The 27,190-nt window shown below is 45.4% G+C and overlaps 1 protein-coding gene across 2 annotated transcripts in view; it reads left to right on the top strand.

The window, feature by feature from the left end:
- Window positions 1–22,298, top strand: part of NEK9 (NIMA related kinase 9) — a 245,752-nt gene extending 223,454 nt beyond the window's left edge. Inside the window, exons 19-23 of one of the 2 annotated variants that reach the window (XM_078659920.1) lie at window positions 10,274–10,476; window positions 12,536–12,700; window positions 17,532–17,735; window positions 18,055–18,108; window positions 18,416–22,298. In XM_078659920.1, coding sequence (XP_078516046.1) covers window positions 10,274–10,476; window positions 12,536–12,700; window positions 17,532–17,735; window positions 18,055–18,108; window positions 18,416–18,571 — 782 coding nt within the window. In that variant the 3' untranslated portion in view covers window positions 18,572–22,298. The remainder of the gene's footprint in view (window positions 1–10,273; window positions 10,477–12,535; window positions 12,701–17,531; window positions 17,736–18,054; window positions 18,109–18,415) is intronic. The other variant, XM_078659921.1, reaches the window with a different exon arrangement.
- The last annotated feature ends 4,892 nt before the right edge of the window (window positions 22,299–27,190 follow it).

The following is a 27,190-nucleotide window of genomic DNA, read 5'->3' as shown; positions in this document are numbered from 1 at the left end:
AGGAATTTGGCAGATAGGGTCACAGAGACGGAGACTAGGCTGGGTGACGCGGAAGACTCGCTACAAGACATGCGTAAACGAATGACGGAACTACAAGCCTCCTACAAAGACCTTCTATGGTGGGTGGACGATGCGGAAAATAGAGCACGCCACAATATTACCGCTTCGTGGGCTTTAGAGAGGGAATTGAGGGAACAATCATGCCTTAGTTCCTGCATTCATGGCTACTACGCACCTTCCAGAAAGACAAATTCTCTACCTGCTTTGTCATAGAGAGGGCCCAGGGGGTTGATGGCCCGACCACCTGCAGGAGCGCAGCCACGACCCGTGATAGCATGTTTTCTGAACTTTCTGGATAGAGATAGATCCTCGGGGAAGCCAGAAAGCTTGGGGTACTCCGGCATGAGAACACACGCATAATGATTTTCCCAGACTACAGTAGGGAGGTGCAGAAGCAGAGACGTACATTTGACTCCATAAAAGCCAAATTGCAAGAACATAAGATTCAATATATGTTACTCTTTCCAGCGAAACTGAAAGTGCTGTTCATGGGCAAATCCCACTACTTCCAGACGCCAGAGGAGACTTGGCACTGGCTGGAAGAACGTCCCTCATTGGGGCGACCGGAAGCGCCGACACGCAGCGATGTGTCCTCGGTGTTGGGGGGCGGGCGCCAGACGGTCCCCGGGCCCACAAAGATTACTAAGACCCCGACAGGCACGCAGGGGTTGACTTCTGGAGGCAACTCCATATGCCCCAAAAGACACTGGCAGATTCAGATGGTGCAGTGGATGTTCCTTGGACTCTCTGCGGGCTCACAACCACTCCGCCTCCCTGGTCATCCTCAACCAGACACGGAAACCGGAGACTCTCTCCAGAGAAGAGGAGCCTGAGGGCCCCTCTATGCACCCCTTGGCCGCTGGAATACTGGCGATGGAACAGGATGCAACGACGGATGCTGCAGCTACCCAAGGAGACCCGCGGGATTCCCAATCGTGAACAGGGGCCTGCGAGGTTGGCCGTGGACTGGATTGACATTTTGGAACATGCAAGCTGGATACCCACCTCTTTTGTTTCTATTCTTTTTTTCTTTCTTTCTTTGTTCCATCTGCTGAAGCCTGCGGAGACCTAGAGGACACCCGCAGAGCCGTAGGCGATAGCCCTGGGGTGGCTACAGACTTGGACTCTCGGCCGTTCCCTCGCTTTGGCAGTTGCGTTTCTTATTGGCTCGGTCTTTCCCTCTGTTTCTTCTCCTCTTTCTTGTTCTTTCTGTAGAATTTTGAGACTGCTGCGAGAGTTGGAACTTGTGGCGTGAGTTGGGACTGGGAGGGCTACAGACCTCCACCACCCTGGGGTTCACTCCCCAGCGACTGTCGGGGAATGCGAAATGGGGAGGGGGGGAGTTGGGGCGGGGGGGTTACAATAGTTCTATAGTTGGTTTTTTTAAGTTTGTTTTGCACAAGCGGTCACATGGTTTCTCAGAAGCGCGTGCCACTTGTTGCCCCCACCTGGGATATACTCTGACCACTCATGCCTATGGCCCCCTTGAGTGAACGTAGATTCCCCGCAGATGGGATGGAGACTGACCCCTACAAGATACTCACATGGAATGTAAATGGCCTAGGGGATAACATTAAGAGAGGGCTGGTGTCATACTTAAAACGGGTCCACCCAGATGTAAACCTATTGCAGGAGACCCACCTCAAGGGTACAAAGTGTGGGTTTCTAGCGAGAGGAGCTTACACAGTATTAGCGGGATACACAGCGGGCTCCCGGGGGGTTGCAATCCTGCTTAAAAAAATCTCCCCCTTTCAAGATAACTCCAACATGGACAGACCCCCAGGGTACGTACGCGGGAGTGACTGGGTGTGGGGTAGACGGAGGGTCACAATAGTTTCGGTCTATGCCCCCCCGCAGTTTCAGGCCAGGACTCTACATGGGCTGACTGATATCCTGTTGGATACCCCAGATACACTACACATTATAGGGGGTGACTTCAACGACATCATTTCCATCCCTATGAACCTCTCAGGGAACCGTATCGACCACTCCCCGACTACACAACTGGCCAGGGTGATAAACACATTGGGTCTGATGGATGTGTGGCGGCACCTCCACCCGGACACTAGAACTTATTCATTCTATTCTGGCGCACACAAGGTGCACTCTCGACTGGACTATGTTTTTCTTCCGCGGCAGGCCGCAGGCACTGACTGTGAGGCAGAGTACCTGGCGCGTGGGATCTCTGACCACTCCCCACTGATGGATAGGACAGGGAGGAGGCCCAGGGCGAGAAGTGGAAACTGGAGGTGGATGGCTTGGGACCTGCAGAACACTGAGATATTGCGGGGTCTCCTGGCTGACACGACAGTGTATTTTGCGGAAAATGTAGGCTCGGTGCAATCTGGCGTTATAGTGTGGGAAGCCTATAAGACAGTGCTCCGTGTTGGAGCCCAACACCGAATAACTTGGGAGAAGCGGAAAGCACAAGAGGAGCTCACTACTTTGAAAACCCAAATTTTGGCGCTAGAAAAACGCTATCTTGTGGGACGTGACTCACAGATCCTCCGGCTCCTGACTGAGACACAACAGCGCTATAGAACCCTAGTAACAGAAGAGGCTAAAACACAGGCGACCCTTCATAGGTTATATGACGTTGGGAATAAATCTGGTAAGCTCCTTGTCTGGCTCAGCCGTAAGGAATTGGACGCCAGATGGTTAGAAAGCATAGTGGACCACCAGGGACAGGCGCAAAAGGGAGATGCACAAATGGTACAGACATTTGTCTCCTATTTTAGGGTTTTTTATAAGGCCAGGGAACTGGGTGCCCCGGAGGAGATCCTAGCACATCTAGTCAATATTCAAACCCCCGAGCTTAGCGGCTGAGGATAGGGAGGAACTTGAAGCAGACATATCGGTGACCGAACTTAAGGAGGCAATAACTAAACTGCGCCCGGGGAAGTCCCCAGGCCCGAAATGAACTCCCAGCAGAATTTTATAAAAAAGGGGCAAACCTCCTGGTGGTGCACTTGTTGGCACTGTTTAAGGACGCGGCTCAAGAGGGTACCCTCCCGCTAGATCTTAGATTGGCCCCGATCATCCCCATCCATAAACCAGGGAAGCCCCCCGAGGATTGTGCATCTTATCGCCCCATCTCCCTCCTCAACATAGAGGTTAAGCTCCTGGCGACGATACTGGCCCTCCGTTTACGCCAAGTGATCTCGGGCCTGGTGCATCGAGATCAGATGGGCTTCTTACCAGACCGGGCGACCAGACAGAACCTACGGCGAACTCACAACTGGCCTATGGCGGTACAGGACCGGGATGATCCACACATGTTCCTCTCCTTGGATGCGGAAAAAGCGCTCAACCCCGTTCTCAGGCCCTATTTAGAAGCGGTTTTGGTCAAGTTTGGCATTGGCCCAAAATTCAGGCAATGGGTGGGACTCCTATATGCAGACTAAAGAGCCCAGGTTAAAGTAAATGGGCTATTATCTGAGGACTTCCCTATTAGAAGGGGAAGCCGACAGGGGTGCCCTCTGTCCGCCCCTACTATTCGCCCTCACCATTGAAATAGTGGGCTGTGAGGTCAGGCAGACAAAGGAGATACGGGGTTTCCAAATTACGCAGACTGATTTAGAGGAAGAAAAGATTTCGCTATATGCGACGACATCCTGTTATATGTTACCCAACCGGCTGTCACCGTCCCCGCACTGTTCAGGCTCCTGGGCAGGTATGGCTCCTTCTCGTGCTATGCGATAAACTGGCATATATAGGTTCTGTTAAGCCCATGAACTGAGGAGACGTGGCCCCCTCTCCCGGGGGCTCTCCAGGTAACGCAGACGGGTTTCACGTATTTGGGGATCTACCTAACCACCGATAGAAATCTCTCCTACCAAAAAAACGTTCAGCGAGTCATAACGAATTTTGCAGCGGATGCCCTGCGATGGAAAGCCCTCCCCCTTATGATACTTGGCCGAGCCGCAATGTTAAAAATGATTACATTGTCCCGCTTTTTGTATGCCCTCCAAAATGAATATTTCCCTCTTCCCAGACAGACGTTTCGGGCGATAGAAGCAGAAATGCGCTCCCTGCTGTGGCTGGGGAAGCAACCAAGGATTGCTCTGAGTACGTTGCAGCGAAACCAGTATAATGGAGGGATATCCCTGCAGGACATCGAGGCATACTACTGGGCAGAGCATCTGGCGCCGGTAAATGAATGGCTCCATGCCCCGGCTGATCACCCCACCTACAGATTACAAAGGGACACCATGGCACTTCGCTCTTGTCTATTTTACTTATATGGGGGTCCAGGTAGAAGACGTCTACTTCCGGCCACGCAAATAACCGTAGAGGTCTGGGATAGGGCGAATAAGATATTGGGATGGACACGTACACCGATAAAACAGACACCGATATGGAACTGTACCTGGTTGAGGGAACTCCACAAACTCAAGGGCTTTGATGGCTGGGATGACATCGGAATTTCTACGTTGGGGGATGTGGTGGCAAAGGGGGACCTTAAATCCTTCAAGCCTTTGGCATTGGAGTTTGGGCTGCACCCCACCCAAATTTTTAAATACGCGCAATTGCGACATGCATGGAGGACCGAGAGCTTGCTCTCCTCTACCCTGCCAGAATATGCCCCGAATATACACATGGTATATTTGGACAAGGTTCAACTCCACCGAATGGGCCGGGCCAATGATCCAAACTGTCTGCGTTGTAGACATCCGCAGGGGGACTTCTCCATATCATCTGGGACTGCCCTGCCATCCACACATACTGATTACAAGTACTGGGAGAGCTGAGTAAGGTGCTAGAGACCACACTTCCTTTAGACCCTAAATTCGTATTGCAGGGGTTTTCCAATGACATTGACTTGAGCCGCCCACAACTTATTTTTGCATTATTGGCATTAGTGGTGGCTAAAAGAGACGTGGCACGTGCAGGGGGGGCATTAATACCCCCCTCAATTAGGAGAATGGAGGAGGGGAATGGACATGTATATGGCGGCAGAAAGGGTCACACAAAGTGATAGGATGCCCCCGAAGTTCCGTAGAATATGGGGGAAATGGAGCAAGTATCATGGACTAGATGGGAGTTTGGGAGCCGACTAGCACAATATGGGTCCTTTTGAATTTTGATGTGCGCCGAGATGGAGTGTTACTGGGCATGTGTTTTAGACTCTGGGGGAGTTTCAGTTGGGGAGGGGGGTGAGGGGAGTAGTTTACTAAAAGTCTCACCTGCGGAAGAGCGGGATTTAGTTTGGGTGCATGGCATGGCGATGATGCTGTGGGTTGTGGTTGGGGTGGTCAGGGATATTTGAGTGACTTCTTGTGACATGCTAGCTGTTTTGAATTGGTTGAAAATGCAAATAAAAATATTTCTAAAAAAAAGTTGCTTCTGAGAAATGCACTGTCGACTTTTTGAATGCAAAAGTATTTCTATTGAAAAACATACTTACCTGATCGTATTGATTCTAGTACCTAAATATATCTAAAGATTCGTGTTATTTTTATAAATTGGTGTGAATCTCCATATTGAGTTGTGCGCATCATTTATTGACTAATGTGTGTATTTGTAGATGTCGGACACTCCACTCTGATAAGCCTAAGACTGCTTGACTACATTACCTCCTAGAAGAGCACCTTCAGATTGCTAGCACAAGCCCCTGTCCACTAGTAAGAGAATAGCTGGACTCTTTGTACGATATACCTTTTTTTTGTATTTCCTATCAAGAGCCAGCTTTCTACACCATCTTCAGTGGAGTGTGACCAAACTATCCTGCAGAGACTCCAGGAACATTTGGATGCTGGCCAGCAGGGCACCTGCTGGATCCTGGCTAAGTCTGCCCCGCCAACCAATGATTCTCACAAGAGGAGAGTCCCATTCGAGGAGGCCCTTCACCCTCCTTCGGAGCTGATGCCCAAAAAGCCTCGGCATCACGACAGAGGCACCTCTTCACTGCTACTTGGTCCTTTCAGGCCTGCTCCTTCTCTTCCTCGACCTCCTTCTCCTCCATCTCCTCTACCTCCTCCTCCATCCCCTCCTATTCCTGCCTCTCCCTTGCTACCTGGAAACCCACACACACATTTCCCACAGAGATCTCCTTATTTACGGGATGGGGACAGCCCTGGGTTTCCCTATATCCCTTATGATCCACCTGATGACCCGAGGGCTCCTGACCCTTGGTATGGCTATCAGCAGATCCCTCTGCAGATATTTACCCGGACTTGTGCCCCGCCAAGCCCTCTTCCCCGATGAGACTACCTCTTACCACTAGCCTTTTACAGGGCTGCGGCTTTCCATAAAGTTGAGATATATGTTCAGTCTGGGGACAAATATTCCCTAGTGGAAACCCTCTGCTTTACACAGATGTCCCTCCAGTAATTGCCCATGTTAAAAGGCATGCTCAAGCCTGCTGGGGACAGCTTCCAAGAATGTAAAAGCTAGTCATCACACACTTGTTGACAAAAAGTTTGATTTCTCCATCATACCCACCCTACATCAAAGTGCAGTTACCCCCTGATTCCCTGTTGATACCGCTAGGAAGAGAGCGTATTCTAAGGGAGCACCGGATACACCCTCTCCAGACCGGGAGAGAAAGAAAATACTTGTCACTCACTGATGTCTTGCCAACTCTGTTCTGCCTTCCCTCAGCCATCCTTGTGGTGAGTGAACAGTATTATCATTTCAAGGTACTGCCCTTCTGGGTAACACCAGCCCCCAAAGTCTTCACCAAGTGTCCACACCCCTCAGGCGAGGTAGCATCCATGTGTTCCCTAACCTCAGTGACCGGCTGATCTAGAGCACACACAACAACCATAGATCTTCACAAGTTGGGCTTTACAATAAACATAGCCCTTCAACCCCTTCAGGCACAACCGTTCCTTTTGGCCACCCTAGACTCAAGGGTGGGGAAGGCTCACCCAAGTTTTGCCAGGGTCCACGCTTTACAAAGTCTAATACCTCTGTTTCATCCAGATCGTCAGGACAGTAATGTATCCTGCATTGTAATAGTTTTCATACAAGGATACACATGTATCCCTTACAGCAGTGCCTAGCAGCACAGTGGTCTCAAGCGGAGGGTCAGTGGGAGGATCTAGTCTTAATTTGGGGCCGTACGCATTGCTCTGTAAAGTGGTGGAACCCCCAACAATCTGTTGCAAGGACTGCCTTACTAGATCCAGTTCCACAGGAGATCATCACCACAGATGCCTCTCTCACCGGATGGGGAGCGCATCTCCAAGATCACATAATCCGGGGCTTGTGGACATCCACGTAACAGGGCCTCCACATCAACTACCTGGAATTGCTGGATACTCAGTTTGCACTTCGAGCATTCCTTCCTATCATTTGCGACAAGGTTGTTCTAGTCCACATGAATAACACCACAGCCATGTTTTATCTACAGAAACAAGTGGGAAAAAACTCACCCCAGCTGTCTTTCTAGTCCATAGCATTTGGGAAGTGGACAATACATCACAAGGTGCAGTTGGTGACAGTTCATTCCTGGTCCGGACATTGGCTTGGCAGATCTGCTCAGCAGGATGCATCAACAAGTCCACGAGTGGGAACTCCACCCTCAGACCCTACTTTTCTATTTCCAGCAGTGGAGTTTTCCTCAAATAGACCTGTTCGCCACTGCCGAAAACATGAAATGCCCAGACTTAATCGCCAGGTTACCCCATCCACAGTCCCTGGACAACGCACTATGGATGACCAGGACAGGCCTATTTAACTACGCTTTTCTGCCTCGCCTGCTCCTACTGTTCATAGTTCGCAAGCTGAGACAGACCTCTCTTACCCTCATCCTAGTAGCCCTAACCTGGGTGTGCCAGCCTTGGCACTCCACCCCGCTGGAACTCTTGCTAGTTCTTCACAAGAAGCTTCCCCACAGGCCGCGCCTTCTAACACAAAATCACATTACTCTCTGACACTCCAATCCTCAACTCAATCTTGCGATATGGCTCCTGAGATGTTGGTTACCTTAGCCTATCAAAGAAATGTATGTCCATTCTTCGTGAAACACGTAGACCTACTACCCGAGCCTTCTATGCAGCAAAATGGAAGCACTTTATCCATTTTTGTCTTCCAAAACATATCAATCCCCTAACAGTCAGGACAAGACTTTGTCTACTTCCTTCTTCACCTTCAACCGACAGGCCTTGCTCACACTTTCATTCGGTTACATTTGGCTGCAGTGGCTGTTTACCTACAGAATAGGCAGCACACTTTGCTGTTCAAAGACCTGCCATTAGGCTATCATGGAAGCCCTTAATGGTTTATCCCGCTCCGGATGCCTCCTGCTACGGTGTGGAATCTAAACATGGTACTAACCAGGCTCATGGGCCCTCCTTTTGAGCCCCTCTACTCTTGTCCAGTGCAGTTTATTTCATGGAAGGTGGCCGCCTTTGTAGCTATTACTTCCCTCATGCGAGTCAGTGGGATACACGCTCTCACCTTAGAAGATCTTTTTTTCCCCAAGTCCACCCAGACCAGACAGGGTGGACCTTAGAACCAATCCCAAAAAATCTCCCTACGGTGGTTTTCAGTTTTCATCCCAATCAAGCAGTTGAGCTGCCAGTTTTCTTTCCACACCCAGAGTCTGTAGCAGAATGCATCTTGCATACCCAGATGTCAAAAGAGCGTTAATGCATTATGTGGATAGAACAAAACCTTTTCATAAAACTCTGTGCCCTACTCCAAACCACATAAACGCTGTGCTATTTCCAAAGAAGGTATTGCTCTGGCTTCTCAACTGTATCTTGACTTGATGTGCTAAGGGTAAAAGATTCCTACCTGTCTGTCCCAGACCCCATTTCACGTGCAAGAAAGGGGCTTCTATTGCTTTTTTTAGGTCAACATACCACTAGCGAACATATATGAAGCAGCTACTTGGTCCACTCCTCACACTTTTACTAAACATTACTGTGTGGAAATCCTGGCTAGGTAACAGGTTAGAGTTGGCCAAGCTGTCTTACATACACTTTTACAGTCTTCTGCAACATCCTCGGACTGAGCCACCGCTTGGAGAGGACTGCTTTAGAGTCTATTAATAGTAATGGGGTGACTCAGTATCCCTCAGAACCTGGGAAATCTAGTCGTATGCAACTACAATTGGTTATGTGGGGAGTTGTATTTCTTTCACAAAAAACATTACTTATCACACAAATATTTTATGAAGGTCTGATGACTCAATCATGCTTTGATGTAGACCATAAATTATATGACACCAACCACCAAAATTAAGAATCTTATGGTATATTAATAATCATATACCATAAAGTGCTGGAACGTATAATTAATCACAATAAAATACATAGTAACACAGGACTGTTAAGGGACATACACATTGAGAGAACAAGGACTGGAGACATATTCAAAAAATTGAAAGTACATTCAGATCATGGACTTAAAACATACACGAATTACAATGATACATAAATTATTAGTTTTCGGGGTATTGAGTGAGTGAGTGGATGTGTAAGTAGCTGTGTGAGTCTGAATGGCTGGGTGAGTGGCTGTATGAGTGGGTGTCTGAATGTGTTGTGGGTGTGTGAGTGTGATTGTGTGGGTCTGTAAGTGGCTGCAGAGGTATGTGAGTGGGTGTGTTAGTGGTTGTGTGGGCGTGTACGTAGATATGTGAGTGTGATTGTGTGGGTCTGTGAGTGGGTGTGTGAGTGGTTCTCTGAGTGGATGTATCAGTGACTATATGGGTGGCTGTAAGGATGTGTGACTGGGTGCATGATAGTCTGTATGGTTGTGTGAGTGGTTGTGTGTGTGATGGGTGGGTGGGTATATGAATGGGTGTGTCAGTGGTTTTGCCGTTTGGCTGTGTGAGTGGGATCAAGTGCCAATCAGATGCTTTCTTTTCATGAGGTTCTTACTGAGGGATACTACGACTCGCATAGGTTACCTACTGCCCTTCCAGCTATTTTCCTGTGTTATTAGTTTTTGTTTTGATTTTGATTTTGACCCTGCCTTTTATGTCCACAGTCTCTGAAAGGTAATGGGTAAAGTGGGCAGAAATTATGTAATGGACACCCATGACGTGTTTTGTGGCACTGCGCAGATGCCGGTCTGCAGTCCCATGTGCCACCACTGGCTGGACATTGCTGAAAGCAATTTCTGGTTTAGACTGGGTGCCACAAGAGAGTTCTTATGAGGAACCTGGGAGAGCTACTCCACTCTATCCAACAGAAATAACTTTACAGACAGTAAGTTACTGTTTCAACTGAGCCCACTTTTGCCTGTTGTTTTCCATCAGTTGCTCAGGTTTCCAGAGATGGAAGTGTTGGAGGGGAAGAGGACGAGAGTGAGCAGGAAATGTTGAGTGATCCAAGTGGAGGCTTCCGGGGTACCATGGAAGCTGACCATGGAATGGGCCGTTTTAATTCCACTGAGAATATGCGCAGTAATGGAGGTGATAGCAGCATGAGTGAAAGCTCTTGTCCCAGCTGGTTGCGTGAGGTAAGGATTCTTACATAGAGATGGAAATATGTTGTCTGTGGGAGAGGGTTATTATTGTAGTGCTATGGATTTGAGCGTAAGAGGTGCAGTCAAAAACGCCTAGGTATAAAATAAATCAGAGTGCCAAATGGTGAATGGAGGCATTTTATAATAAGTCAGAGAATATTTTATTGGGGAGGGATCAAATTGGGCACATGAAGACCAACGGGTGTGCTCTTTCTGAATTCTGCATTCCTGTCAGCTCTTATGTGAAGAAAACACCCTCAATATTCCAAGAGACTGAGAATATGACACCTAGTAAGCATCCTGAAGAGTAAATGTCAGCGTGCAATAGATACTGCACATAGGTGTGGAAAATCCTGTCAAGCATAGTGACCAGCATCTTAGTAGTTCTGAATGCTTACAGCAAGCCTAGATCAATGATTGTACCCCGGCAAAGGACCGCACGCTAATATCTCAGATGCACCCCATGAGAAGCTGCTGGAACATCGCTAATCCAGATCTGCAGCTATTGTGGAACCACTGGTTGAGCATTCTATTGTGGGGCTCAGGTTGGTGGTACTGTGCGGAGGTTGGGAAGATAACTGAATGGAAGTGAGAAAGACCTAGTGGGGAGTGATTCAAGACAGTGGAGCACACGGCAGCAAGATGTTGGGGCTGCTTGCAGGAAATTGTCCATTGCTTAGGCTGACAAGCCATCATTCGACTGGAGATGTTCTGCATCTGCAATAATTTTGTTCCCCACAGTGCAAACGTGATACGCCCAGTTTGGCTGGTTTTCCTCAATTTATTGCATGCAGGTCCCTGCTCTAACAGATGATAATCTCTAGAAGTCTCGTCAAAGGGAAGCAAAAAAGTAATTTGAAATGAACTTTTAATACTAGAAGGGAACAAAACAGTATTTTAAAAAAAAGTGTAGTACCTAGCTTCCCTTGCAAAGGTAGGTACGGGGGCAGAAAAGACAGAAAAGGTGCATTGCAAAATGAGGCTACAAAAATATACCCCCACCATTGATTTAATCTGTATGCAGTATCAAATGATAAGTGTACTGTTGCTGAAACCATTTGGCGCATCGAGTCACTGACTCAAGCCTCATGTTTGCTGGAGAACAGCTCGGGCATATGTGCAAAGCACAGCAATAGTAGTGCAGAAAACAGAAAAAATGCGGACCATTGGATTGCAAAAGCCTCCGAACAACCTCGCTCACTAGATTATGTTCAGTCTTCTGCACACACTCTGGAGGAGTCGCTTGCTAATGATTGAGTATTTAGGCTGCTAGCTTAGGCTGTTTTCTAGTCTATCACAGATGGGCTCATTGAAATTCTACTATTAGGAGACAGGAAGAATGGCAGTGAAAATCTGTAGCTATAGTCGAGCAAGAGGTGGCTGACAAAAAAAACCTCTTGCATCCCAGACATTGTCAAACAAATGCAAGGACATGAAGAATCGCTCTTGTTGTGGGTAATTGTTTTTTAAGCAATCTGAAAGAAAATGTCCCCAGAAAAGTGATTGTCATATTTCTAAAATGATTTTTAGGAGCTGCTGTGTGAGGCACAAAACGGCTAACTGTCCAGAGAAAGAGCAAAGGCACTCAAATGTATACAAATTACCTATTGGTAAAAATATTCTAATAACGGGCAAATGAAAAAAATACTTTTCACTGCACATCGGTAAGTGCCTCTTTGCGATACAGGAAATTATCTGAATGTCACTGGAAGACGAGGTGAAGTCAAGGCTGAAACGACGGAGTGAAATACCCGGAACGTTAGTGGCCTCGAAAGGCAGGCATGGAGGAAATGGCGAAAGGACTCTTAATGAAGGTAGTTTGGGCAACCCTGGATACGTTTCATCCCTAAGGGTCACCAATGTACACATAACACTTTAAAGATCATTCGCACTCCGAGGGAAGAAATTGATAATGAAAGGGTAATTTCTACTGTTTGCACCTCTATATATTCCTGTGGTGCTGTAGGCATTTTGCCTTTAATATTGTGAGTGATGGGCCAGTTAATGGAGTGAAACAATTATCTTGCTCTCAAATATTTCCTCTGATATTTAGGAGTTGGAGAATGCAGAGTTTATTCCAATGCCAGATAGTTCAGCGCCACTGAGCTTGGGATCTACGGAGCCAGAGAAGACCACGCTTCCTTTCGATCAGCTGCAAGGGATGGCGACAAATCCAGAACCGCTTCCTGTGTCTGAAAGCTACAGCAGCGATTCCCCGGTAATAAGACTGACAGTAGTGTGATTAAAAAACAATGGGGAAGGAGATATGAAGTACAGTTGATAAGATCTAACGAGGGGTGCATTGATTTAATATTATTGTGATTGTTAGGTTGGTGTCTCCATTTTTTTTGTTCTCCATGGTTCTCCACTAATGACTTTGTGGATGGTCAGACTTATTACCTTTTTTCGAAGACTTGAAAATGAGTCAATAAAATTAAGTGGCATACATCAATATGATTTAATTGTTTTAAATGAAATACATTTACTATAAACAACCAGGGGTCTCAGTACCAGAGTGATCACACAGTGAAACTAACATGATGAAAAGGATGTATACAAGGAATTGGCGTGCAGGACCAGTGCCGACTCGAGTGAAGGAACAGATTGCAACAGAGTTCAATCATGTATATTGCTTTCTTGTCGGCAGTTATTGCCCTAGCGAGCCCAGGTGTCATATTGTTAACATTATCTAACCCATTCTTATGTTCATCATCAGGACAAAAACACTCGAGTCCAAGCACTAAGAAAAGTAGTTATGTAGATTAATTTCCCAGGAGGTGTGCCAGATGGTCAAGTGGATTTAAATAAACAAGTCCCTCGGTGCTTGGGGTATGTTAAAACTTTGCTGAAACACTTGCTTGAGAGGGAAGGTATCAAGGTACCACAACATTATGGGCATCTTTGTAGAGAAATCCCCTGAATAGTGGACAGTAGGCTGTGGTATTTTTGCCAGGAGTGGAGCATAGCAGATGCCTATGTCTGCACATCTGGTTTGCTATACCAGGAATATTTTTAAAATGCTACAAAAGACCAGTATTTTGTGTATGATGCCTCAGTTTGAAAAGATAGCTAGTTAATGGGACTCTTACGGGCAACTTAATTCAACAGAGAATCATTCTATTGGGAGAAACATCCACTGCTACGTTAAACACCTGGATTTGGTAAATATTCTTATGAAGAAAACCAATTCTTCACCCTGAGATTCCTTCTGACATTCGTAATATATCTGCTTATGTGTGAGATTCCACGATGCAACTTTTCAGTATTCTAATAAAACACTGCAGATAGTGAAAATATAGGTGAAAATATAGATAGCGCTCCTTCAAAAGCTGTATGAACTGCACTATCCCATCATTCTAAGCAGGGTGACTGGCAGTCTGTTATTTCAGCTCTGTGCAGAAAATCCTAGAACGTTTACTTTCTACAAAGCTATTTGTGGCTGGAAATACCAGGTTTTTTTTAAGTGGAGGACGTTCAGTGGTCATTTGACTTTTTATGATTGCTTTAGCCCTTTTTCTGAACAAGAAAGGTGTTTTCTCTTTTTCCTTGTGGCTTTCATCTCCCTGCTGTCTAAACTCATCATAAAGGCTTTTTTTATGTTAAAAATTGTGGAGGAAATATCTGCATGGTGGCTCTTCTGGACTCTCTCCCCATTAAAGACTGTGATATTTGTAAAAATATGTCGTACTCCAAGGAACAGGGATGATGTCCACCTTAGGGAAAAAAAGGATGAGATTGGTGGAACATCACCTCTTTCAGCTTTTAAGTCTGCTTTGAAGGGAAGGTGTCCAATTTGTACCCGTCTGCACCCACCCCCTGCATGACACTGCTTTGTCACTCAGTAAGTGAATGGGCAGCATCTTGAAGGAATTTGCACTTCCTGTTGGCATTCAGCCAGCCCTTTTGAAGATTCTTAATTGAGGCATTCCCACATCTCAAAATCAAGAGGTTCGGAGTACTTGTGATCGAAGTTGAGTCATCATTCAATGTTGGGGGTTCAATATCATCCATAATTTGTCTTGCCTTTACTGGTGAGTTGCCTTCAAAGTCATGCACTCGGAAGAGGATTAAACAGACTGACATTGCCTCGCAACACCTGCGGTTACTATGCCATTAGCTGAGGATGATGTCCAACCAGTCTATTTTGTGGATTTAAGGTCATCCTCCTTCTAAACTCCTGATGCCAGCAGAGCTGCCTTCTGTTCTACCTGGTTGAAAAGCTTAAAGTTGAAGCTTACGTGATTTGAATTTGGAGGGTCTCAGCACATCAGGGCATGAGAGATCTGTGTGTCCTTTGTCCTAGGAGGTGCATGATCTCTTCTCAGCATTGATTCATGGGTTCCAATGATTCCACAGTTAGGTGTGAACTTTCTCCTGCATCACCACAATCCATACCATAAAGGTTGTTTCTAATTGATGACCTTATCTAATTTCATGAACTGCCAAACAGGGCTGTGAAAGAGTCCAACATTCAGACAGTAACTCCAGAGGTGACCACGTTTTTAACAATCCAGATAAAACCTCAGCCCAGATTATTGGGTCACTTGCTAAAAGGCCTGTTAGAACTTATGATGGACACTTACAAATCCTTTCTATGTGCATCTTGTGAAGAGGTGGCTAGAGAAAAAGTTCCAACCTGTGGATTTGGATCTGAGGGTTCTTGGAGAAGCAGTCCTGGCCTATGATCTGGTGGTAGATGCAGAAAAGAAAACAACTCAGCAGAGCAGGGTTCTACTTCTTTAAAGTCACCAGAGAAAGAAAGCAGAAGTAGGTACTCCCTTGTTAAGAAGATTAGTCCAATGTCTGCATGCATTGTCAGAACGGCCAGTTCTGATCTTCTAAGCCATTATGATAGGTTCATTTGAAATTCTAAGAACCAGTTTTTGTGGGTTCTCCTGCTAGAGAAGGTATAAGATTTCATAGAAATATTCAAGGAAGGTATGGTCACCTCAGACGACTTAGAGTTGTTCTGGATACGGCTGACCTAGCGACTGCTGACATCTGGCATTGCATCTCCCGTTGACACCGCATGCTCCACAAGAAGTGCTGGTGCGCCTGTATGTTTGCTTCAAAATCCAACGAGGAGATACAAAAAATGAAAACGGAAGCAGAGCCCTTAAAGCTAGTGGGTTTGAAGAAAAAAAAAGTTTCTTCTGTTTTAGTTTAAGGTTTTCTTTTTAAAGGACACAACACACAATATGTAAACATACCTTTCTGGAAGTGTCAACTCCAGAAACAGTAGCAACTTCAGCCATTTCAGAAGCAAAGTCCTCTCCGAGAAGAGGATCTTGTTAAGAGCTTTCCATAGCCTCTGGAAAGACTTCAGTAAACAATGATTCCCTTTTCCTACCCCCACCATTTAGCACAAGCGTTTCAAACTACCTATCTGCTTGTAGTGTATTATGGGCAAATGGGTACTAGATTTTGTGCAAACTGGTACAACATCATGTTTTCCACTTCCTCAGATTTCACAACAGGGAGTGAATCCTGTTATTCTGGTCCAGAGTCTCAATCGCTGCTGGATAAGGACACAATATAGCCAGTTTCCAAACATTCGCAGAACAGAGGTGCTTATTCGCTGTATTTCTTGATCAAGAAAGGTCCCAAGCAGGAATCTAATCTGAATTTAGACCTCAAACGTTAAGTCTACTTCAGATGCCCTTTAGTCCCTGTGTTTGTGGTACAGAAGGAAGAATCTCATTACAGGAGTTCTCTTCCCACTTTCACACCTGCGCCAGTGACAGACGCCTCATTGGAGGCTTGGGGTGCTTATATGATTGATCTTGCTGTGATCTACAGTAACCGAAGGATTTTGTTGCTGTTCAACTGGCTCTGAAATCCTTCCTGCCAGGAATCAAGGTCAGCACATTACTGCTGCCACAGACATGGGTGCCATGCACTAATTGAACAAGCAAAGAGGCACGGTCCTGAGCAATACTGACTTGCAACATCATTCTGGGGAAGTTGCATTTTTAGTGGCTATTACGTCTGCCAAGAGTGAGCTTAAGATTATATTTTCTGATGAACCATACATGATTTTCCATTGGAATAAAGAATTGCTAAGAACGCATCCTTTTTTGCCAATGGTGGTATTTGATTTTCACATTAATCTGACTATTTCATTTGATACTTTTTCTCGAATCCTGTGTCCCCGGCAAAGAGGGTGTATACACCACATAGCCTGAAGGCCAGAGATTCTTGAAGTTGAGCAATTCTTTGTGAATTGTAGTGCTGTTAGAACTGGTCAAAAAAATTCTTAGCATGTCATAGCTACTTTGATTGTATCTTATATTTGTCCCTGTTATTTTAAAGCCAATAGGCCCCCCCCTGGCAAGCATAGGGGCCCAATCCACGATGAGGAAAGCAGTTCCTGCTGCCTTTATGAGACCTGTTCCCATCTCCGATATTTGTTAGGCTGCTGCTTGGAGACCTGTCCATGCTCGTGCTGAACTTTGTTTGGGCTGTAACTGCAGGGCAAATACCTCAGTGCAGTGGTTCTTGACCTGTTCACATCTGTGTCCCCCCACTTAATCACTACTGTATACCGGGAACCCCACTGAGTAATTATTTGAATCTGGGGGCCTCGGCCTAAGCAATTTTAATGGTTTGAACCACAAAACAATACAAAAATGATTGAATATTTTATTTAGTTTACAAACCAATATAAAACATTTTTTAATTATAATGTGAAGGTTGAAGCTTTTCTAAACTAGATTATGGCAACCCATCGTCCATACTATATTTTGTTTGATGCACGTGTCCTGTCCCACAATTCAATTTGAGGATATCATTGTACTTTTAAGCCTCCAATTTCAAATTCTTTCCCATTTACAGAACATTTTAAAATGGTCACTTTTGTTTACTTATATACACTTTGGTAATGTGTTTATATTATTTTAAATGTTCTAAGCAGCTTCCCCCCCCTCCCCCCACCCAACCCCCCTTTCAAGGTAGGTTGGGTCCATGGACCACATGTTAAAAAACCACTGCAGTATTGAAACCATTGGCATTCTTAAAACTCTGTTCTATAACACTATTCTCATCCCCAGGTGTACTTCACTGTACCGGAGACAGCGTGCTTGTCGAGCGATAGCCCATTAGGGTGCTCATGCAACTCTTTGAGGGCCGAGGTCGATCGGCTTCAGGGGCAGGTCAGAGAGTGTCTGGCTGAACAGCAGAGGCTGCAGCAGGAGAACACACGACTCTCGGCTGAGCTACAGAGGCTGAGTCATGATTCTCAGGAAACAAAGCAGGTGAGCCTTAAATGACTATGCCCTCACCATAGGGCTTTGGTTTGGGGCTCTGATCAGGAGAGGGACCTTCCCATTTCAGCCAGAAACATTTGCATCAGTAGCAGACGCCAAGAAGCGCTGCTATAAAGCTCTAACCAGAAAATAGTAATCTAGCTGTAGTAAGGTCCCTTCCATTCCATACATGTGACTGACCTTCTTCCTCAGTTACCATGTGCTATAAATTTTAATAAAGTGTATAAAACCTCCTGCAAGTTCTTGTTGAATACCGTATAAAGCAGCTTTCCTACTTATGTTCATTTACCACTTTTTCTCTTCACAGCTGACCCAAACTGTGATCAAGCAGGGAGAGGTGATCCAGGTGTTACAGCGACAGGTTAGTAGTCAGACAACTGCAGTGGAAGTCCAGTTTAAAAACTGCTGAGAGAATGGTAGATTTAGAAATTACAGGTATAAGGGTTTAGAAATTAAAATATAAATTCTCTAACATGTTAGGAAACCTGTGAGAGAGAGGTGGTTTACTGTGTGACAAATGTACATTTGGGTCAATGCCAAACTGCCTATCCCTGTGGTGTGTAATGCTTTGAGGTTATTAGAGGGGATTTTGAGTGCTGAGATGCTGTTGGCGGAGGCTGCCAGTTATATTGTTACTGCAAGCTTATTCTGAGTTTTTGTTTTAACAGTTGGAGTTTTTCTTCAAGCTCTCTCGCACTACTGCTGCTGGCACTGATGGCACAAGAGAAGACACTGAGGCGGATCCAAAGCACGACTCGGATACAGACTCCTGGTGTTTCCTTGGGCCTGACCCATGCAGGTCTATGCCAGGTGCTGGGGTTTAGTCCTAAAAAAGTACTGCGATTGATTCACCATCACCACACAATAGTAACTGAAAGCCAAGCACCTTCCTGTGCTGTGATCACCTCCCGGATCAGAGCAGGAGTGAGCGCTGGAGGGAAGAAGGCAGATTCCCCCAGCGGTGTGTACACGCGACAGTCACAAGGAGAATGCTGTCTATAGGATATTGGTTAGGGCAGTCAGTGCTCTGGCTATGCATGCCTTTTCCACTCCTTCAGCAGCACACATTTAACGTTGGTCGAGCCCGCCACAATTGCTGGTCTGGTGTGTAAGAGCAAAGCAGTGGAAATATTTGCCGACTTCGCCTGGATGGAGGCCCTGACACTTCGCTGTTTCAGGCAATTTACTATTTCCAACGTATGAGGAGTAGGTGCAGAGATATGACGGAAGTATGTGATAGAATGCTTTTCAGGATACTTCATCTGGCACCAACATGCTGTTATGCACACCCTGAAATAGATTTAGCTGGTTGTTGTTGACTGTGAGAATATCCGCTGGACTCGTACAGCTATGTGGAACTGTGTTAAAATGCACAGACAGTACTGTGACATGGGTGCATTAGTCTCTACTTTCGGCTGGAGAAAAGTATTTTTTGAAACCTAATTTTCTCTTCTTCTACACTCTTCATAACATCATACGGAACATTGCGACGGGTAGTAGCTCATTGACGAGGAACACGGTCAGCTAACTAATAATTGCGGTTCAGGGAAACCAGATCAGTTTTGCTTCCATTAATACCTGTTCAGGCGTCATTTGATGTGCCTTTACACCGTCCTGATAGCATAGCTCAGAATGAAAAATAGCGAAAAGCACAGTTTGGACATTAGTTAACTATTATTCGGAGTGTAGATCCTCCCCCAAAGAGTAATGCGACTTGAGGCAGTGTTGGCTTTGAGATATGCATCCCTAACAACAAATGTTGACATTGAGTGAAGCTCGTTAGTTGTGAGTGCTTCTGTCCTGGCTCTGAAGAGGAGTGCAGCCAGTCATTGTGCTAAATTAACAGTCCTGAAATGACTGTGGCAGTGAGTTTCTGGGGTCATTTCTTGCTTGAACTTTTCAGGAAGATTGGAGTACGTCCTGCAGTCCTACCATCAATGAGCTATTTGAATATACATCAACCTCTTCTTGCCTACCTATCCTCAACGCCTGACGGGTAGTTGGCTGCCACGTGCAGAAAGACGCCCAAACACACCTTCCACCTCCTCAAGGGAGATGGACTGATTGGTAGATACCCCCACAAATGCAGACTTTCTTTAATCTCACAACCTGTTAAACCAGGCAGAGGGCAACGTGGATTTTCATACTGTGATGTGATAAACTCTGGTCTGGTTCTGCCAGATTGTAGGTTGTATATTTCTCTTATGGATGGCTGTTTTGATACCAGAACTAGCACTTCACATCAGTTAAGGCAAACAAAAGAAGCCCAAGAGCAGTGCTGCACACAGAGGTGGAAAGACTAAAAGTGAGGTATTTCCAGGAACAACTGATTATCTTTAAACAAACAAATAACTAATTAAGGCATTAAAGATAGATCGACTTCCAGAAAGCAAAAAATGGATATATTAGAGGGTTTTTATTATAGAACCTTTCAGCAAAGTTTTAAAGGGGCCATCCGATGCATGATGTCACAGTAGTTCTGAAACCCTAAGCAGATATCAATGTCTATTTGGGATGGAGGAGTGAGTATATGTGTGGTGTTTTTTGCTTTGCTATACTGCCGCTGTAGCCCCATTGTACGAAATCTGACCGATTGAGGGAAAGAAAGGCCACAGATAAATCTAAGCATTCACCTAGCTGTCACATGCCTAGCGATGTGACTGTCGTCAGGTCAGTTCCATGTTTGAAGGAGCTGCACTGGAGGAGAACTCATTTTAAAAGAGCATTTGTTATCAGAAGCCTGTTCGACAGACCTCAAATTCCACTGGCTTAAAAAGCAAGGTAAAATTGTGATGCACGTTGGGCATAGAGAAATTCTAGCCTGAACTGCTTATGTTATGTAGTAATGTGGGATCCGATGCTGTGATGTGCTGACATAATGTGAAGCAATATTCCTTTCCGAAGTTTGCAATCTTCGGCATAATTCTCAAGAAGATCCTTCCTGGGGATTTGCCAATATCTGCTCTCCACGAGGTTGCTTTGACTGTAGGAAATATTTTCTGTGGTAGTAGGCACAGTCACAAATGGTATCCTTCTCTTCCTGGTCATTCAGAACTGAGTAATGATCAGCACTATGCTTCTTTATATTTATTGCTTTAGCTTTCACAGCACATGTTCGTTTCTTAGGAAAGACGTGTATGAGTTTCCTGCTTACTTCATTTTTGTCGATGGGGCAGCATTTGTTCTTCTAGTTGCGCGTAGAGCTGTCAGTCCGTCTTTTTGCCTGTCTGTTCCTCTGACAGAGAACAATGGTTTCTGAAGGATACTTGTAACTACAGATTTCTCACCTTGTGAATATCCCCAGGCGCCAGACTGGGTCCAGAAAACTAAAAGAAATATTGGTCCTGTATGCCAGTACATGACATTGTGTGACTTCCTGTTGATGCCGTTCCGCTCTGCAAGTGACAAATGGAATCACATCATTGCCACCCATGCAAGCTGAACTCAGGTCCTTGACCTTCAACTCCCTACTATGGAGGTACAATGAAATGCACTGACTGAGTTCTTGCAGCCTGGCTAGGCACCAGCAGAACTTCTTTTGCCTTTCAATGAGACCCTCACTGACATGCATTTGGGCTTTTGGGCTAATCCAAGCTCTGCCCCCCCCCGTAAAAAGTCAAGCCACTGGTTGCCATAGTCCTGCTTCAGGCAAACCGGATTTCATGACTCAGTACCCAACCCCTGAAAGCGTGGGGGTGCAGGTGTCCACCAGAAAAGTGAACCGGATCTCCTACCTGACCGCTGCTTCTGACAGAGTCGAAATGTGGTACATTTGGGGAGCAAGTGTTCTCCTAGGCCAGCCTTGTCTTGAGGTCTTTGAGCCGTTTTCTTGGACGCTACACTCACACACTTTGGGACATGGTGGGTGAGATCTTACCTATGGTCCCCGACGGCTTGCATGCTTCTTTAGCCCAAACCATTCACGATGCAGCCAAACTTGGACGGTGACGCCTGGCAGATCACAAATGGCAGTTACACCTGAATGTGGTGCAGGGCATCTTCCAACAATTGGGAGAACCCTGTCACAATCTTGTCACCACCAGTCAAAAAGCGCAATGTACATGTTTATGCGCTCTGAACTTCCTAAAGATGAATTCCCTATGATGCATTCCCCATGGAGTAGAGCATGGGAATCCTTTACAACACTACCTCTCCTGCCCTGAGTTGTGAAGAAGATCAAGAACTACTGGATTAAAGTCATCCTTGTGGCTCCGGATTGGGCCATGAGAATGTTGTACGCTGAAATGCTGGGCTTAAACTTCTGTCCTCCTATCCGGCTGCCTCTTCAGAAGGATCTTCTATCGCCACATGAGGGAAGGGTCTGAAACCCGGACCTGCATTTGCATGCGTGGAGCTTGAGAGGGAAACATTTATCTAATTTGAGCTCCCTCCTGAAGTTTTTGATTTCATCCTTACAACCAAGCACCCTTCCAACGAAATCTGTGTATGCTTGGCTGTTGGATAAGTTGGTGGCTTGGGTGTGGTACCTGCCAGATGGACCCATTGCAGACCAAACTGCCAGATGTATTGTTTGTTTTTGTCTTTGTCCCAGCAAGGATTTGGTGTGGTCACTTTTAAACATTGTCTGTCTTTCTGGCTTTTTTTCCCTTTGCCAGACTTGACGTCTTTTTTCAAAAGACAGGTTGTGATGCACATCCTTTAAAGTTTACAAAATATTTCTGCCTAAGCCCTTTGCGATGCCACAGTGGGACTTAAATATGGTTCTTACTTTCTAAAGTGTACCCCTTTTGAACAGATGCAGAGCTGCCTATTGCACCTCCTCACCTTACAAAATGCTCTTTATGGTTGCGATAATATCCACATGCTGTGAGTGATCTTATGGCCCTCTCAGTCCAACCTCCTTATACCAACTTTTTTCCAGACAAACTGGGGTTAAAGACTCTAGCAGAGTTCCTACAGAAGGTGGTCACACCTTTTAATGTCAGACGAGCCATCAATCACCCGACATTCTTTGGTCCATCTCAACCCTTGAAACAGGAAAAGAGACTCCTTCACTTGGACCCCAAAAGAACACTTCGTTTTTACAGTGTTCATACCAAGGAGCAATGATCAGCTCTGTGAGGTTCTTGTGCGCGAAGAAGGGCAAGTGGGTGCAGAAATGAATCATTTCCCAATGGATGATCCTCTGTATTAAGATCTGCTATGCATTTGCTAATGAGCAACCCCCAGAAGGTCCTGAGAGGCCTCATTCCTCCAGGGTCAAGGCTGATACCACTGTGTTGACACGGCCTGCCTGTCTTGAATGTCTGTCAAGCAGCTACATGGGCATCGGTGCAGACATTCAGTAAGCACTACTGCTTTGACTGGTTTGCCGTGATTGGCATTATGCACCTTCGGTCTTGCAGGACTTTGAATCTTTCCACATTCCCACCAGGTGAGAAATGTGTGGTGTTAAGTGTCTTTCAGAAGAATAAGGTGCTTACCTATGGTAATGTTCTTTCTGGTAGATACTATATGTAATTGCAGATACCTCATTACCCTCGCAGCTCTCTGGTCTATGGAATGACTGCTTCAGAAAAGTTCCGGGTTTTAGAAATCTGCACACTGGTTCTACCAATTTGCTGATGGACTCCATGTCTGACTGCTTGAACAGGCTTATCATAAGAAACCGATCTCCGTGTCATGAGTGGTGCTTACATGCGGCTCCTCTCTGCACATCTTGAGCAAAATGGAGTTGACACAGATCTGCACAGATCCGCTGGCAGGAGCACTGCTCCTTGAGTTTTCCAGATCCAATGTGGGTCCCAGGGATAATAACAAGGTGAGCAATCTGTCATTAGACCATCCAATAGCAAAAGTGTGACCGAAGTTAAGTAACTTGTTGTTTAATATCAGTATTTCAACAAACCATACTGTCCGCCTCGAAGGTGGTTACTTATCACTACGCCATCAATCGTATCCTTGTTTGTCCCAAAGATGTGGTGGGATGGTAGTCAAAACTTCTAACCCCACCCCCCATTGAAGCTGTGACTCAGTTAATTCATGAAAGAAAATCCTTTAGCATTCTCATCTAAAAGAAACAAAAGATTTAATTTCTCCTTCTCCATTATTTAAACATTACCTTTTTTAGCATTGGATCGCTCATAGATCACATGCTTGAAACACTCTCTATCATCAGGAAGGAAGTTAAAGAAGAATTAAACATACACGTATTCCTTTTAAACATTCTCTCAGGCTAACAATAGCGTTTATTTAGTACCTCATTGAAAGTGGCCAAATTGCATGCAGTGTGAATTTGCTGGGCATTCCACTCCTTCCAGCAGTCTGCTATAGCTCCGATTTCTACTGCACACTGTGTGGGTGGTGGGCGTGTGTGTGGGGGGGGGGGGTCAGGAGGAATTCCGTCAGGGCTCTGCTGTTGTACAGAAAAGTTCAATTTTTCTATGCAACTTGCTTACATTAAGTTCTTCTGGACACTTTGCTCCTACAGCCCTCTTCTTTGGAGTGTTGTTTCAGGGTCTTTGGGCCAAGGAGCTTCATTTCAGTGTCTAAATATACCTAAGAGAAGAAGGCCGTGTTTTAGGCATTCCTTCTGCATTTGGCCAAAAAAGATTTTTGTAGATAATACTCTATCTGCGCCACAAGGTTAATGACTGTAAAGTCTGTGATACCTTCTTTTAAAAAATCCCTTAAGTTCAAGAAAGGGCAACTAATCTGTGCCCTGTAGGCTGCCCCCTGAAAGGATACCACTCTCCAGTGGAAGAACTTATGAGGAGTGCTCCTTCAGCATGCTCCAGGAACCCACATATAATGTTACAAATAGGCTTTCTCTAAATCTCCTGTGTCCAAGAAAATTGCATTTACTGAGAAACTGGGGCCTTCTTATAAAGTTTCACCTCCAGAAGGTGGCCAAAAAGTTTTCTTCTGACAAACCGACTGAGAGGCACCTGAAATCATGGTTGACAATATTGTCATCCACTTCCAAGTTTTAATTCACGCGCACGACAGTTGGGACCTTCTTAACATCTTCATCAGTGTCATCATTGTAAATTCACACGACTACATCCCCTTCATTGAAGGTTTCATTGACTCCTACATCCTAATCTATATGCCTTCTGTCAGCAGCCTCTCCATTTTTAACTGTCTCTTTGGCTTTCTTTTTCTGTCCCTTTGGAGGCTGCTCTGTCATTGAATGTGATTCTACCTCCAGCATAGTAGGTTATCTAACCTTCACCAGCTACATTGTCCGTGATTCTACTGTCTACTTCTCTTCATATGATAACCTTCCAATATACCCCCTCAGACTATAAGAAGACAACTGTTGGCTTCTACTACATTTAGCACCCCTTTATGGGTCACCTTAGCAGTTTTAGTAGCTCATGTCACCTTAAAATCACCTATCCTGATTCTTGGCATGGAAGAAATTGTTGCTGGTGATTCAGAGGGCACCACAACATATGATGCTGCTTATAGACCTGGTTACCATTAGGCACTTTTTCTCCCTGAAGACGATTATGATTAGCCTTATAAAATACAGCATAAGCAAAATAAGGCTGCAATCTCCATTAAAGCAGGCATCACATCAGGCATTTTTGGTGACTGTAATTGCCAACCTGTGTCAAGAAGGTTTCTTCTGCACAAGGGCACATTTCTATCCTCTCTAGTACTTTAACCCCTTGCATGCTCATGACGGAAGGGTTCCGTCATCAGCGTCGGTGCTCCGGTGCTGATGACGGAACATTTCCGTCATGAGTTAATGTGATTTATGACCCTTCAGCACTGCAGCGAAATTCGCGCAGCACTGAAGGGGTTAAGACTTTTATTTTAGTGTTTCTATCTACCCCATTTACTGAAGATAGATTTGCAGTGGCAGTTCAACAGTACCAGTTCATAGTTCTTCCCTTTGGCCTCAGATCAGCCCCAAGGATCTTCACAAAGTGTCTGGCAGTGGTGAAGCATTCTCTTCGGAAACGGGAGCAAAAAATGTTTCTTTATTCATACACCTTACTCCTCAAAGAGAAATACAATGAACAGGCAAGAAATATCATCTGCAGTTCCTGGGGCCATACTCTGTATCTATAGTGTAGGCATCACCTTTTCGGGAACGAGTTTCTAAACCGCTCATGATAGTCTAATACTTCCAAATGATTAGCTTCTACATGATGTGTAAATAGAAGTGTCTGCTGAGGATCATGTCATCCTGCATTCCTCAAGTCCCTGTTTAATGCCCGCACAAACATCTTAACGAAGAAGACCAAGACCTTCAGTGTTTACAAGTTAGAAGTCATAATAAGACACAGCATTCTACCACACCTCGAACAAAGGTTTACTATTTTGGCAGGATAGTAGAAATATTTCTCAGGTGATTTTTTTTTTTTAAGGCACCGTCGCCAAAATTTATCATGACCACTGGGTATATCTCTGGATGGAAGGATGGGGTTTGGGGGCTAATTTGCAAGAACTATGCTCCAGTGGTCTCTTAATATAATGTTGCACATCATCTTGACGCTACAAGCGATATGGCTATAGTTCCAGGTGTTTTTACTAAGAATCTCAATTCCTTTTATTGTAATTAGAAAGAAAAATACCACTCTAGTGTTGTGTCAACGAATATGTGGGGTAGGGGGCCATAGGATAGCCCAACATGTTGAAGTCACAGGAACTTATGTAATGGACTATTGCACGTAAGATTAATTCAGTGAAACATGTAACATCTACTAGTAGAGATCTGCAAATAGTTTGATGGCCTCAGCAGATCCCGAAGTGACTGCTACAAATAGCATCTCCAGCCCGCTCTGCAGGAAATCAGAAAGTCCAGATCTGCACGTGTGGCTAACCTCCTTCTTACATAATAGAACCTTCCAAGTCTGTGGGGATCCCATACTGTTAAACACCTACGTTCTTAACTGTGAGGTCCCTCAGGGTTCCTCACTGAGCCCAACATCATTTAATCTGTAGGTCATCTTAATGGCAGAAATCATAAACTGCCATGGGCGCTCCGATTCTCATATCCCTCCTCCACCAAATAGATAAAATCTCGACCCCCCCCCCTCCTCAATGCCTGTCTGAAGCATGTTGTAGAGTGGATGGCGGCAAGCAAACTTAAACTTTACAGGGAGAAAACTGAGGTGATGATGGAGGGAAACAAACTAACTGTACTGGCCTGAGTCCCTTGGTAGTCAACTTATCCCAAAATCAGAAATCAAAACTCTAGGTTTTTCGCTCAACGATAAGATGACAGTGCCAACACAAGACAAAAAACTGGCAGCAACTTGCTTAGGCACGCTAAGGACTTCAAGAAAACTGATCCGGTGGTTACCAGAGCCATCGCACAGGATAGTAGTACAACGTAGGTCATCTCCAGGCTTGATTGTGGAAATTTCTTGTACCTGGGCATCCCAAAGTCCATCATAAAGACTCCCAAGTTTTCAAAACTCCACAGCAAGTATCCTACTAAAAATTCCCAAACGTCACTCTGCCAC

The sequence above is a fragment of the Lissotriton helveticus genome, chromosome 9 (assembly GCF_964261635.1).
Source record: "Lissotriton helveticus chromosome 9, aLisHel1.1, whole genome shotgun sequence".
NCBI lineage: Eukaryota > Metazoa > Chordata > Amphibia > Caudata > Salamandridae > Lissotriton > Lissotriton helveticus.
Note: the sequence above shows the minus strand (reverse complement) of the source record. Positions and strands in the feature narration are given on the sequence as shown.